Source organism: Octopus bimaculoides, chromosome 21 (assembly GCF_046866305.1).
Source record: "Octopus bimaculoides isolate indiv1 chromosome 21, ASM4686630v1, whole genome shotgun sequence".
Classification (NCBI taxonomy): domain Eukaryota; kingdom Metazoa; phylum Mollusca; class Cephalopoda; order Octopoda; family Octopodidae; genus Octopus; species Octopus bimaculoides.
Genome location: NC_142948.1, coordinates 18,431,385 through 18,447,661, shown reverse-complemented (window position 1 = coordinate 18,447,661; position 16,277 = coordinate 18,431,385). Strand labels below are relative to the sequence as shown.

Here is a 16,277-nt window from a genome sequence, read left to right as displayed (position 1 = left end):
TCTATTTCCCATGTTGGCATAGGTTAGACCAGAGCTGGCAAGCCAGAGAGCTGCATCAGGTTCCAGTCTGTTTTGACTTAGTTTCTATAGCTGGATACCCTTCCTAACACCAACCACTCCACAGAGTGTACTAGGTGCTTTTTATGTGACACCATTACAAGTGCTTTTCAATTCTGAAAATTTTATAGTTAAACAGAAGATAGACAGATATCTGTATGTATATTAAGCAAAGTAACTAGTTCTAAAATCTTTATAAAATATGCAAGTAGTAACTCTACTGAACATTATTTGTATGTATATTATTTTGGTTTTATTTAATTTGTTTCTCATTATTGTGTCTGTCACAGGTAGTTAAACATCCCAGTCAAACCTACCAACTACAAATGAAACAAGCTGGAGGATTCAGAATGTCACCTGGTCAATATATATTTTTAAAGTGTCCTGCTGTTTCAAAATTGGAATGGCATCCTTTTACACTGACATCGGTGAGATTTTTAAAGCTTGTACTGTTTATTTGTTTTGTCCACTCATTACATCATCATATTCTTTTCAGCCTCCATTTTACTACACTTTACCTAAAACAACAATCCTCTGGCTTCAGTCTACTTCGGATTACTAAAACTACAGCCAATCCTTTTTTCTATGGAAACCAGATCTATAGACTCAAAATTTCATTACACTTAACTGTGGAAAGCAGTTTTATATACCAGTCTATCTTTTGTTGAGGAATGCAATGTCTGAAGATATGTTTTTGTTGAGATATGTCAATTTTACTGAAGCAACATGACTTGTACGAAATATCAAATTTAATTTTTTGGCAGATCATTATTGGAATAACTAAGAAATTTAATTTCGCAGTTACGTAAAGAAACTATTTGCCCTCAGTATTGGCAATATCTTTGGTGTAATCAGTGTTCGTTTGTTCAAATACTGAAACTGTATCACTTTTGAGTGTTCTTATTTTTCCTGACTTTTCCCTGAGATTTCTTAACTACTTTCAGAATCTGTCATCCCATTTATTATGCATTTCTTGCTTATCAGTACCTCAAATTTAGTTCATTTTCATGAAACCCATATTCATAATTAGAGGGAGTAGCCATCAACTGGTTGCTCTGAATTTTTTAAACCTAATGTTCCACCTACTTCAACATAGAATATTCTGCCACACATAAAATTTGTTTCACATGACTGACCTTTGTTTAGCATGAATGACATTCTTTGTATCTCTCAGTGAAATTTGGTAAAATTTGCTGAACTTTACCAAAATACAAAAATACCTCAGCCTAGAAAGTAGTAACAAGTAATAGAAATGCAGGGTTTTAAAATTAAAATCAGAGGTATACATCATCATCATCATTTAGTGTCTTCTTTCCATGCTGGCATGGCTTAGACAGTTTGACTGCAACTGGTAAGCTGGAGAGCTGCACCAGATTTGAGTTTGATTTTGGCTTGGTTTCTACAGTTGGATGCCCTTCTGGGAGTGTAGTGAGAACCTTTTATGTGTCACCGGCAGGAGTGCTGTTATGTGTCACCAGCACTCGCCACAACTACGCCTTCATTGGACACTATTTCGTTTGCCCCAACAGGTCTTCACAAGCTGAGTTTAGTGCATCAATGGAACGACTGTGCTACTGGGACAGATTGAAAGAGCTATGACTCTATTCCCTGGAATGAAGGCAGGAGAGGTATGCAGTGATATATACATGGAAGATACTGGAAGGACTGGCACCAAATTTTGGAAATAAAGAGCTATACCAGACCATGAACGGGACGTCACTGTGCTGTCCCCACTGTGCCGACTGCTTCATCTCGGGCAAGGACGATGTACTGCAATAGCTTGGGTTTCAAGGGCCCACAGCTGTTTAACTGTCTGCCGAAGCATCTACTTTTTAGATATAATGGTAAAACAAAATCTATTCTGCACAACTTCCACACGCCTACTTACAGCTCTTCCTTATACGTCAGCTAGAAAATCCCTTTATATCATTCTCTATGTGATACCATAAACCTGAAAAATCATTTTGACTTGGACCCCAAAAAATAAAGATTCAGAAAACTTTTTTTTGTTCATGAAAGTAAATCCTTTTATCTGCAATACATAAACACTTGTCTGTTTATAATATTATCTAGGCACCACAAGATGATTTTTTCTCTGTGCACATTCGTACTGTTGGTGATTGGACAAGAGATTTGGCCAAAGCATGTCACATTGAAGATCCTGGTGAAGCAACTTCTAATGAATTACCAGAGTAAGGATCATCAACTTTTTCTTTTTGTGCTTGTATTTTTTTTTATCTGAAAACTAGTTGTCTTCTGCATCTCCATCATTACCACTGTCTTTACTTTCATTAAGCTAATTTTTTCATCTTGTCATGTATTGTACATTTTACTGATCCCTTGCACCATATTTCATTAGATTATGATGCATGTTTTTACTAAAAACTACTTTTCCTCTGTCACCTACTGACAGAGAGTAGATGATTTTGTTTATTCAGAGGACCGAGAATTTCATGTCATCCTGGGCAAGATGTTCCTCTCTTTGTTGGATTTTACATATCTTCTTGTTGGGCTCTTCTTTTTCTTTTTTCCAAAGAAGACAAATTTTTCTATCACTAACATCTCTCTTATAAAGCAATATCTAACAAGGTACTCAAATCGTCCAACCCATGCTAGCATGGAAGGCGGACGTTAAACGATGATGATGATGATGATGATGTTATGTTCAACAGGATCAGGGAAGAAATTTGCAACGAGTGTTAGCTTCTTGATTTAGATGGAATAGTTTTCTAGAGTGATTTATGAAAGTAGATCATCTGTTTATCATTGAATGCAATCATGATATGAACACTTTTTATCATGGAAAGCAAGAATTAATCTGTATTATTAAAGCATCACTGGAACCATTTAAAGTTAGCGCAGAAAAAACTTAGCAGCCAAGAATTTCCATTAGAAGGTGTTTTCTTATTTGCTCTTATACAGTACTTCAATCATGGAAGCAGTTATAAGATGTAGGAAGTTAACAAATGTTTGGCAGTATTACCAATTAAATATTCATTTCTTCTGCAAAGTAAATGTTATTGTAGTTGTTGACTCTTTATTTTGTAACATTGATGAAGATACTTAAGAAATGCTTACCCAGACTTTTTTGATAACCATGGTTGAGAAACTTGATGCAGCTGAAGTGAAAAGTCAAAACTCTCATTAAACAACAAGCTAAGAGTTCAAAGAAACCTCAGACTGAAACTTGATATTCACAAAGTGAAAAACACACATTCAGTTGTATTGAAGATAATTTCACTCACATGAAAAGAAACTATGAAAGGACATTTTGTAACTAAAGTAAAAAAAATAGACTGAATGACCTCATTCAATTTGATTCTAGCTTATAAAATTTCATTCTAATGTTTTTTTGTATTCATTAAATTTCAAACACAGTGGAAGGATATTGATATCGTTTATCAACCGCAACTGACTAAAAAACCCCATTAAATTGTATTATTGGGTGCGCAAGGAAACAATACAAACATTAGTAAAGTTGTGGGGGGAGGTGTCTGTCAACCTGATCCATCTTTCATTTAATTATGTTGTTTTAATTATTGAGTGCTTCATCATACTTTTTCTTATTTATGATATTTAAAATATAAGGACACAGATATTGTGTTGTATAGCCAGCTGGAAATGACATCTCCTGGGGTTAAACAACAGTGACAATTGTCCCTTCCAGGAGAGCCACATCATATTGGCAAATAGTCTTTACTTTGAAGTACTGTTACTGAATGTCTCTCTTTGAGAAATTTAGAAATGATAATGTTTCTATTTCTTAGATCAGTGCCTGTGTGTCACTTTACAAATTATACATTTTTGAGCAGGAATTTGGCAATGTCACCTAAGCTAAGCAGCTACTCTGTGCTGATAAAGAGCAATAACCCAGAAACCGGTCCACAGATGTTGCTTTGTGCTGGAGCAGGGTGCTGAGCTCCCTGTTTGAAAATATAAGGACACAGATATTGTGTCGTATAGCCAACTGGAAATGACGTTTCCTGGGGCTAAACAACAGTAACAATCGTCCCATTCAGGACAGCCACATTATATTGGCAAATAGTCTTTACTTGAAAATAATTGTCCTTTAAAAATCATATTTTCATTTTGGTTAAATTGTCCATTAAATCTCACAAATTTCCTTTGTAATTCCCTTTAATGTGTGTTTTGTAATTTTTCTATATTTCTTTGATTTCTTGTGGCTAAAGATTAGTGTTCTTTCCTCAACAGGACCAAAAGTTCCTTTAATCCTGTTTATTTGCCAACCACTTTAGATATTGCATTTAACTCTAGCATCAGTATTTGCGAGACTAAAGATTCTTAATTCACCATTCATTCAAAGCATCATGATGAAAGCAGTGAATAGAAAACAGGGTGATGGATTTGGGTGAGAGGTTGGTAGAGGTGGGAATAATGGAAGAGACAGTGTGTAGGAGGGAATAACTTAAAGAGATAGTAATTACACTTCCATTACTCAGCAAATTTTGGGAAAGAGATAGTGATAGCAGATACATGTTCCCTGGCAAGTGTGTGAGAGAGAGAGAGAATTTTTATGAACTGGATTGATATAGCACAACTATTGTGGAAGTGGAATCACAACTGGTGGATGTAGGATCATTTGGCTGATATTTGCAGATGTCATGGTGGTACTACTGTTGAGTGCTGCAAGGCAGGCATTTTACTGAATTATTTATCCTTTACATTTACTCCTGCTGTTGCTGTCATCACACTGCATCCAATATGTAGTATATAGTCTTCAATGCACTGGGTGCTTTTTATGTTGCACCATCACCAGTGCTTTTTACATGGTACCATCCCCAGTGCTTTTTACATGGTACCAGCACCAGTGCTTTTTACATGGTACCAGCACCTATAAATACTTTTTATGTGGCACCTTGGTTTTAGGATCTCAATTCTGTTGTGATGAGTATGTCTTCTTGAGTAGATGAGTCTTTTAATAATGATAAGGGGTGGTGAATTAACAGAGTCATTAAAGTATCAGGCAAAGTGCCTTTAAGCTGTCTGAGCTCATGAGTTCAAGTCCCACCAAGGTCAACTTTGCTATTCATCCTTTCAAGTAGGAAAGACAAAGTTGACCAAATAAAATCTAGTATTGGAGTCACTTCTTTTTTCCCTCTTTCCTTCTTTCTCTTTCTGGAAGAAATCTACTGTGGGCAGAGAGATTGACTGTCAGGTTCAGGTCTCTACGACAAAAATTGAGAATTCAAAGAAGAAACAACTGATGATGATGTTATATTGATCAGGACAATGATGATAATGGTGACACTATATTCACTATATGTTAGGGGTAGTGTTTCTTTTTTGTTGTTGTTGGTGATGGTGGTGGATATAGTTGTGATGATACCAATGTTGTCATCTCTAATAATTGAACTTGTTTTATTGTTGCAGCATGGCTGTTGATGGACCCTATGGTACACCTATTAAGGTAATGTCTAAAAATAACTCAAGTTATGATTCTGACTGCTATGTTCCCTTTAGTTTATACACACACATACATTTTTAAGGGTTCAGTTAAAGGGGAGAGAGAAGTGCCTGTGACCCTTTTTCAGAGTCTCTATGACTGTATGTATGCATGCTATTATTTAGCTTTATTTCAAGATTTCTTTCCAATAGAGAAAGAATTGGTTTCTAACCTAGATCCAAGGCTCCTTCATGTATGTATGTGCAATATTTGGAGTCAGTGCATGTGCAAATTTGCTTTATGAATCCATTCTCATGCATATAATTGCATGTCTAGGCATGTATGTATGTATGTATGTATGCATGCATGAATGCATGCATGCATTCATTCATTCATTCATTCATTCATTCATTCAAGCAAGCAGGCAAGCAAACGTTGTAGCAGTCTAATTTGGATGAGTATTGAAAGAGTTGATGACTCATAGCCTGTTGTTGGAGATGTTTTTTGACATCAAAATAATAACTCTCAAATGGTCAATTCTATAATGTGGTGGAGAAAGCAGGTGCTCTGTAGCTTACAAAACTATGTTTAAATCATCCTCTTTGCATAACTTAAATAAGGTGTGAGACCCATCAAGCAGAAGGTGTTCTATGTTGCTCTAAATAAAGTGGAAATGTCTAGTGGTGCCTGAACAAATCCTTTTGGAAGGAGCCCTCTGTTAGAGAGTACAATTAGACTTCTAATACATGCAACATCTTGATTTATAATGGAACGAAAGCAGACACTGGGAAATGGATTAAAGACAAACCTGATTTTAATAACTAAAAGAAAACAAAAAAATGGCATCCTATTGTCATGTTAGTTTCTGCTTCTCGTGGTACACTTCCTGAACACTTAGTACATGAATATTTCACCTTTCATATATACTTGTGTTTTTATCTTCGTTGCCTAAGTATATTTGCTTAAATGTGAGACTGCAGTTTCTTTTGACTATTATTTTATTGTTCTTAGTAAACAGAGTCTGTTATGCTGAGCCATTCCACTTCAGCTGGTTATAAGTCTGGCATGGAGTGGGATGAGATCCATCCGGCTGCTTTGATTTTGACATACTACATGAAGATAAATACTTGGTGGTGACCCAACAGCTTAGTGAAATAAATGGGACATAGAAAAAAATGAAAACCATGATTAAAAGATATAAAAATAAAATGAGCTAAGGGAAATAACTAAAGTGGCCAATGGCCTGAACATAGATAAATAAAGCGGAGGAGTATGTTCTAATAAATGTATGCAAAACATTCTCAAATGAAACATCTTCCTTAAAAAACGAAACCTTATAATAATTGTTAGTAACTCAAAGAAAAAAGAATATAATTTCTAGAAATTGAGAATTAAACTCAAAATTAATTTACATGTTTAAATTAAAACTAACTAGTTGACTATTTCATATGCTTAATATTTCTGAAACATCTTCCTTAAATTTTACTGTGGGTCAATTCTCAAGCAGTTTACATTGCCATAACACAATGAGCAGTTTTAGTTTTCATATCCTCTACCTAAGACATGTCAGTCTAGTTGCGGCTATTCTACTTTAAGCTATATTTACAGAAGTAACTACTTCCGCATTGGAAGCTTATAATACATTCAGAACTAACAGCACTAAACTGCACCATTCATGGTGACTAAATGTCTTAACTATTAACAAAGCTAAGTCTCTTATCAACTCAACCTGCTCCAGTTTTGACACTGAACTACGTCTATATACTAATCTCTCATAAGTATGACATATATTGGTTTCAAATTTTGGCACAAGGCCAGCAAGTTTGGGGGAGAGGGAAAGTCCATTACATCAAACTCCAGTACTCAACTGGTACCTGTTTTATTGATACTGAAAGGATGAAAGGCAAAGTTGACCTTGGTGGAATTTGAACTCAGAATGTACATACAGGCAAAATATCACTAAGTATTTTACCTGGCCTGCTAACGATTCTGCCAGCTTGCCATCTTAGAGTATGACATATATCGTTAGTTTGCAAAGATGACAGGTACGTCATGATATTTTTCATCGTATAATGAGCATCTGTGCCATAGTTTTAAGCCCAGGATAAGTAATATTTTGTTCAGACATTTGTACAGTCGGTGTGTTGAAAAATATGTATAAATTCATAAGAGTGGTACAACAAGGTGGTACAAAATGGTGAAGTTGTTCCTCTGACAGTTATTTTCTTGCTGTTCTATATCGAAGCACATATCATGCTACAGTTTCTGCTTAGTGACTAAAACTTTCTGATGAAATTCACAGTATCTCTTAGCATTTGCTTACAAAATGATTGTCTTTGTCCTTGATACAGCATATTTCTCCTCATAAGCTGCCACTGCTTTGAAGCTTGTTTTTGTGAAGTTACATATATGATAAATTGTTTAATAATGAAATGAATTTCTTGAAAGTAATCATTTAGCCATTTTACTGAAGTGATGAAATAGAAGAAACTTACATGGACAGATAGTGTTGGTGTTACATGGCAAGAGATACAGACTGTTAAGTAGATACATAGAGGGAGACTAACAGATAGATAGACAGAAAGATAGATATAGAATGACTAACAGACAAGTAAATAAAAAGACAAATAGATACACTGAGAAAAAGACAGATAGAAAAACAATTATAAACAAGGGCAAAAGAAAAAAGATTTCTATGCTAATATGCTGAGAATAGACTTTAAATCGTCAATCACCACATTACAATATACATTCACTATGAATACACGTGCTGAAATCGAGGAAGACAAGCCAATAGAAAGACAGATAGGTTGATAGGTAGAGAGATAGATAAACAGACGAACACAGATTGACAGACAACTAGAGAAACAGACAGACAGCTGAAGAAAGAGGGAGAGAGAGAGAGAGAGAGAGAGAGTTGGATAGATATGTAGCTAGGTAAATAGAAACACAGAAAGACAGACTAATAAATATGTATGTAAACAAAAAGACAAAGAAACAGATACACAGATAGATAAATCTCAAAAGCAAACAAGGAAAAACCAATGCTTTTTGTAAGTTTACTTAAGAAAAGTTTCAGTATTGAAGTTCATATTTTTCCATGTCATAATAAGTTAGCTCAATAAGTTGTCTAAATGTTTTTAACGATCATGCTGAGGAATGTATATGTACATATGTATGTACACATACATATATACAAAGAGAGAGACAGATAATGATATTGTCATATTTGTATATATTTATCTGTATGTGCAAGAGAGAGAGAGAGAGAGAGAGAGAGAGAGAGAGAGAGATAGAGAGAAAGAGAGAGAGATGGGGGAAGGGGTTGTGAACCAAACCAAACAAAAATTATTATAATGATAACTAACAATAAAAAAGTGTACATTTGTTCAGACATTTGTACAGTCAGTGTGTTGAAAAATAGATCTTTAATTTGTTTTATTATTTTAGGATGTTTTTTGCTATGATGTGGACATATTTATTGGAACAGGAATTGGTGTAACTCCATTTGCATCTGTACTAAGATACATTTGGTAAGTACAAACTCTATTAATATAAACACTGTTTTATAATATCATTAAAAGAAGATATTTTCACACTTAAACCTAAGAACTAGTTGGTTAAACAGTTGATGTTGCTCAACCACTATGTCCTCTGACTACTCCAACATAAAAAGGAACTGTTTTTATCCAGCATGGCTATGTTGCATTCAACCTTTTAGCATTCACATTAGTCTGTCAAATATGTTTTCTTTTCATATTATTTTGAATTAATCATGCATTATCACATAGCTTCAAGATTTCAACGATGTGATTGTTTATTTTTAAAATGATAGTATCAAGTAGGTATGAAAGGCTGGTTCTGGCCAATTTGAGCATAACACAGGTAGAATATTTGGGCTGGATATGGCCTGATTAAATACTAAAAGGTTAAAGGAATATCTGTAGGGAACAACCATATATTATTGCTTCAGATCTAACACAGTTGAAACAAAAGTTTCAGTTTTTCAGTGATCCAAGAGTGTTATAGAAAGAAAATGTCATGGAAGTTGTGAGGGTAGTGGAGAAAACATCAAGATGCAGAAGGTAGGTTTGAGAAAAGCAAAAGTAGTTGGGGTCCTTTGGCAGAATCTGATGGTATTCATGTTTACAGTACAAAAGAAAGAAAGAAAAGAAAGGCTATACATATAGGCACAGGTGTGGCTGTGTGGTAAGAAGCTTCATCCCCAACTACATGATTCTGGGTTCCATTCCACTGCATGGTACTTTGGACAAGTGTCTCCTTAGGTAGACCGATAGTGCCAATAAAACTTAGTCGATGGTGCCATTGGTTGAGATACACTGATAGAGAGACAACCAGCCTTCTGAGTGGGTTTGGTAAACAGAAACTGAAGGAAGCCTGTCGTATACATATATACATACATACATACATACATACATATATATATATATATATATATATGTATACACACACACATATATATATATATATATATATATACGCACACACATATAAATACATACATATATATATATATATATATATATATATATATATATATATATATATATATATATATGTATAAATTCATAAGAGTGGTACAACAAGGCACAAATATATATATACACATACACACATATATATGTATATACACACACATACATATACATATATATATATATATATATACATATATATATATATATATATATATATATATATATATATATATATATATATATATATATATATATATATAGATAAAACTTACTTGGAAAAGGATGCATGGCATTTGATCATATAATAATATAAATAATATATAAATATATGCATATATCCATACATATATGTACTTACCTACATATATATGTATATATACATGCATATATGGGTACAGGACATGAAAAAAAACGTTAAACACAATGAGAAACGAAAACATAGAAAACAAACTTTTTTCGAAAAACGAAAAAAACAAATAGACAAGCCATGAGAAGAGACAATGGCAGAGTAGATGAAACAGGGACAACTGATGAAGGGGTATACTCTGTGAAATGAGATACAAAATAGGATACATTAAATATCAGAAACATCTCAGGAGTATTTTGTGCCTAAGATGGTAGCAGTCCCTATCGGCCCCAAGGAAAATAGAAAAGAAAGAAATTAAAGATAATGGACAAACACAATATAATACTGCACAAAGAAGGGATGATGGAAATATATTGAATATGTTACTAGAATTACTAAAGGAGTGGGTAAACTTTAAAAACAACATTTGTAGCTTGCAAAATTCTGAAAATCTAGTTGAGTAATAAGCGAAAAAACTACATCAAAGCTGAAATATATAATGGAGAATACTGTAAGACCTATGTAGTCATAGTACCGAATAGATTTCATAAGATACAAGATGAATTTGTGAGTATTAGAGATAGATAAAGCAGTAAAATTTACAGTTCTTAACTTTTGTTGCTTTTGGTTCCATATTTCAAATGAATTTATATAACAAGAAACTCTGGAGTAGTGGTGTGATAGAGTTCAAACATCAGGTTCAAACATAAATCTAGCCACACACATACATATACATTTATACATGTATAATGTGAGGAAGATGTGACTAAAGAGGATGATTTAATGGTCATTGAGGATTAGGGTGGATGTATCTGTGTTAACTTTATTGCACTGTGTTCCTTGTATAGCAGGATTAGCCTAAATGTAATCTCTACTGGATTCCCATTAAAGTGGTAAGAAACAACACATGTTAAAAACGATGATAAAATGCTAAAAATAGACAACTGATCATGTTGTAGCCTTGTAGTCACAAATGTTTATAACTCATTGTTAAAGGTGTCCCCCCATAGTCATTGTTTACTTTTGATTTTAATCAGAAATATATCAGATTTCTTTTTGCAATGACTTGAGCATGTAATGAACCCAATACTTTGTCTAGTAAAGGGGAAAGGCCTAGACTCTTTACAGTTGAGGAAACTATTGATGGTATTTATTCTTTGAATAATGAGTTTATCCTTATGCAAAAAATTCCCCCTCCCTATATCACAAAATAAGGGGTGGGAGAATGTGCACTATTTTTCAAATCCTGGCAGCAACATTGAAGCTGGAAGCAGGATTATAATCTAATTCTACACTTTATCACATTCAAGAATATAAAAAAGTTTTTAAGCACAACACAGGTGGTGTCTAAAAGAAACACTACCTTTCACCCAGCACTGTCATTCACACAGTGCTCTCTCTCCCTAGTGTGAAGCTTCCTATCTTGGACATGTTGTGTGCTTTGTTCAAGAACATAATGCAATGCCCAGTCTAGGAATCAAACCCACAATCTCACAGTCATAACCACTAAGCCATGCACCTTCACGCGTGCACACACACACGCACAGGCCCCCTCCCCCACATATATATACATAGGTGCAGGAGTGACTGTGTGATAAGTAGCTTGCTTACCAATCACATGGTTCTGGGTTCAGTGTCTTCTACTATAACCTTGGGCCAACCAAAAAGATGGAAGATACAAAAATCTGTATTGATCACTACAATTGTTTCAACAAATCTTGCATTGATCCCTCGTGGGGTCAAATGCTAGATGGGTCAAAACAATTTACACTATATTCTGTATCTGTTTCTTTATGTATCTCATCTTTGTTATGAATCTTCTATAAGATTTCTATATAAAAAGACCAAGAAAAAAACATGCAGTAATAAGTTGTGCAAAACAGAGTTTATTTTAATGAGATATCTCTTTAAATCACTTGAGGAGACACATCTACACTAAGAGATACACCTAAACCAGTTGTACAGTATCTCATGCATGAGGGATTGATGCAAGATGGGTTGAAACAATTGTAGTAATCAATAAAGATTCTAGTATCTTCTATCCTCAGTCTCTCTCTCATTAATTACATACGACCAGGTGTATACCATATGATTTATTAAATACTATATATATATCAAGAGAGGAAAAGAGAAATTATTGGAAGTAAAGGGCTATTTGTGAAATATAGGTGATTACCTCAGTGCTCATGCAAACTCCAGGTTAACAGAAGGGAAACATAATCTAGAAAATAAAAAGTATTGTACACAAGTTGAAAATCCAGGAAATGCCCTTCTGTTACAGAGTATAAAATAAAATAAATATCCTTTAATATTTCATGAACTTGGATAATCATTGTTTATGTATGTCCCAGCATGATTTAACTATCTCACCTATTGAAACAACTGTAACTGGATAACTAAACTGATACCAATATCTCTATTCCTTTAGTTGTTTTACACACACACACACATACAGGGTGTGATGAATAAATTGTCTAAATTATGCAAAAATGAAAATAATACTGACATCTCATTTTAGCAGATATATTTACCAAAATTACATAAAAATATCTTGAAATACTAATGAATAAAATTTATTCAATAAAATTGCCATTGATTTCAACCATGGCCTCCAGACAACTTTGGAATTTCCTGCAACTCTTCTGAATGGTCTCTTTGTTTAAGTTGGTGAATGCTGCTATAATTTTTGCCTTCAGTTCATCTTTGGCAAGGAGTTTTGTTGGTCTCTCACTCAACTGTGCCCCGCACATAATAATCAAGGGAGTTGCAGTCTGGGGAGTTAGGTGGCTAGATGTTGGGGTGATGTGCTCACAGAAATTGTCTGACAGCTTTGACTGGGTTCTTCTGCTTGTGTGAGATGGTGCAGAGTCCTGTTGCCAGACATAGGGTCTTCCAGCAGCCACCCTCTTGACCCAGAGCAGCACTATCTCCTCCAGGCTCTTGATGTAGGCCTCCGAGTTGAGTCTGAGGCTGTGTGAGAAAATGAATGGAGCCATAACGTCACCATCACTAATGATCACTCCAAACACCATGATGTTGACTGGATGTTTGATTTTTATCACTCTTGGTACATGTCCTCAGATTGACACCCAAACATTCTGAAATGTTTGTATTGGAGCTTCCAGCACAAATGCCAAGCAGTACATTATGTTGTTTCCAAATTTCTGGCAGAATTGTGTCACGGTGCTGTTTTCTCACAGATGGTGCCCAACTGCCCCTACTATACTGTGTAGTCAACAAAATCAAAAACAAACAACGTGCATGCATAAAATAAAAAATATAAAATGGCGACAATTTACCCATTGCACCCTGTATGCAGACTGTCCTCATTTAATGACCTACTTATTTAATGACCTACCTATTTAACGACCACTCAGAGTTACGACAAACTTTATGAGCCGTCATTACATATTTTACAAAATATAAAAACTTAAAAACTTTGACTGCCGTATTGTGCACTGTACGAGAACTGCCATCATGACGGCAGCACATCTCGAGCACCCAGCCTCACCCCCGCCATGCTCGCTTTCTCACTCTCCCCCCTGTGCTCAGCCAGGCAATGTAGTGATGCTCTCTGTACCTATTTTACTATTTCGTCTCTTTTTTCCATTATCTCTTGCACCCCATACTACAAGATGCCTCCAAAGAGGAAGAATACATCTTCACCTGTTGTCTGCCTTTCCAAGGTGGAAAGGCAGACAACTGAACTTTTCAGATGTTATCGAGGAATTTATGACAAAAAAAAGAAGATAACAAAACAAACAACACTGACGGGATTTTTCATGCATTTTGATGTCAAGAATGAGTTGCTTTTGTAATCTTTATCCAAAGTAAAACAAAGTTATTATGTTTGAGTTTCCCTTAAACCTTTTCACCTTTTCTATATAATCCTGAGAAAAGTTTATTAGGCATCTTATGTACTGGGCCTGGAATCACAAACATACTTACGATGTCTGAGCTACAATAATGCAGTATCCATATCCTAACTTTTAAGGTTTTCCTTGTGATAATCTTACTGTTACTTATTCATTTTTCAACAATTTATGTTAGTGATTCTTGGCCCTGTACTGGCATATACTTTATACAGTATGGTATTCTGTTTTTTATATGTACGTACAGTGCACTATACCTATAAAAAAAAATACGTACCCTATGAATATTCGTTTAATGACAAATTTGCTTAATGATAGGGCTGTTGGAATGTAACTCAGTCATTAAATGAGAACAGTCTGTTTGTGTATATGTTCATTTTATATTTTTAATCCCTAAACAGCAAAGAAATTGAAAAACGGAATTTCAAGGAAGTCCTGAAAAAAGTTTACTTTTTTTGGATCTGCCCTCAAACACAAGCCTTTGAATGCTTCCAGGAACTTCTTGTGTCTTTAGAAATCATGCTTGAAAAGATGAATCAGAAAGAGTTCCTGAGTTACAACATCTACTTGACACGTGGCTTAAATAAAAGCCAGGTAATACATCAGCTTTGCTATCTGCATGTTTAACATCATTATTGTTATGACAACCACCATTATCATCGTCATATATGTTCAGTATTTGACAGCAGTAATTATGTCCATCACATGTTGATAGTATGTTAAGCAATAATTGCCAGTGGTCGTAGGAGTGGCTGTATGGTAAGTAGCTTGCTTACCAACCACATGGTTCCGGGTTCAGTCCCACTGCATGGCACCTTGGGCAAGTGTCTTCCGCTATAGCCTCGGGCTGACCAAAGCATATATGTATGTGTGTGTATATGTTTGCGTGTCTGTGTTTGTCCCCCCAACCGATGCTGGTGTGTTTACGTCCCCGTAACTTAGCGGTTCGGCAAAAGAGACCAATAGAATAAGTACTAGGCTTCCAAAGAATAAGTCTTGGGGTTGATTTGCTCGACTAAAGGCGATGCTCCAGCATGGCCACAGTCAAATGACTGAAACAAGTAAAAGAGTGGTTCGGTAGTTATGAATGATGTTGTGCTCTGTTCTTAACTAAAAGCTTTTACTCTCTTAGGTTGTCTATTTAATTATGAGGTGGTATTAAAAAGTTCCCAGACTAGTTCTGTAGTGTGCCAACAAACGACAGCACATGATTGTGTGTACAGTGAAAGCTAGCAGTGACCTTCATTAGGCAGTGTGTTGAGTGGCGTTACCGTGTTTACTTTCCAAGTTGTGAAATTTGTGATTCTGTGATCACGTATATGCCGTAGTCTGCAATTTTATCATGGACAGGAAGTTGGAACAAAGAGCCAATGTGAAATTTTGCATTAAACTTAGGAAGTCTGCTACAGAGATATTGAGCATGCTTCGGCAAGTTTATGGCAATGAAGCAATGGGTCATATGCAATGTTTTGAGTGGCACAAGCATTTCAAAAGTGGAAGAACACCCCTGAAGGATGATGAGCAATCTGGAAGACCTGCCATGAGCATCGCACCCGGAAATGTGGTATTGTGCATTGAGAATTCATTCCCCAGGGCCAGACCATCGATTGAGAGTTCTACTGTGACGCTTTGAAGCATTTGATGGGGGACATTGAGTGAAAGCAACCAGATCTGTGGAGCACAAAGAATTGGATTCTTCACAACCACAATGCACCCTGTAACCAAGCTCTCTTTACTTGTTAATTTCTCACCAAAAACAACATGGTATCACTTCCTCACCTGCTCAGTTTGCCAGATTTAGCACCTATGGACTTCGATCTCTTCCCCAAGATGAAAATGCAGCTCAGAGGTCGCTGTTTTAACACTGTTAAGAACAATCACAGAAGGTCCTCAACTGACTTACAGAAAATGACTTCTAGGCCAGATTTCAAAAGTGGCAGGAATGCTGGGACCAGTGCATTGCTACACAAGGTGACTATTTCAAAGGAGATGGTGTTAAAACTTTGACAAATAAGTTATTTTTTATTAAATATAACTAGTCAGGGAACTTTTTAATACCACCTCATATAAATAGACACCATGGGTAGGTATAGTTTGTG

General features: G+C 35.3%; 1 protein-coding gene across 2 annotated transcripts in view; it reads left to right on the top strand.

Annotated features, from left to right (window-relative positions):
- Positions 1 to 16,277, top strand: part of LOC106873617 (NADPH oxidase 2) — a 71,231-nt gene that overhangs the window by 44,563 nt on the left and 10,391 nt on the right. For both annotated transcript variants that reach the window (XM_089338818.1, XM_014921063.3), the window contains 5 exons: positions 348 to 485; positions 2,131 to 2,249; positions 5,449 to 5,485; positions 8,912 to 8,994; positions 14,580 to 14,772. In XM_089338818.1, the coding sequence (XP_089194944.1) occupies positions 348 to 485; positions 2,131 to 2,249; positions 5,449 to 5,485; positions 8,912 to 8,994; positions 14,580 to 14,772 (570 nt within the window). The remainder of the gene's footprint in view (positions 1 to 347; positions 486 to 2,130; positions 2,250 to 5,448; positions 5,486 to 8,911; positions 8,995 to 14,579; positions 14,773 to 16,277) is intronic.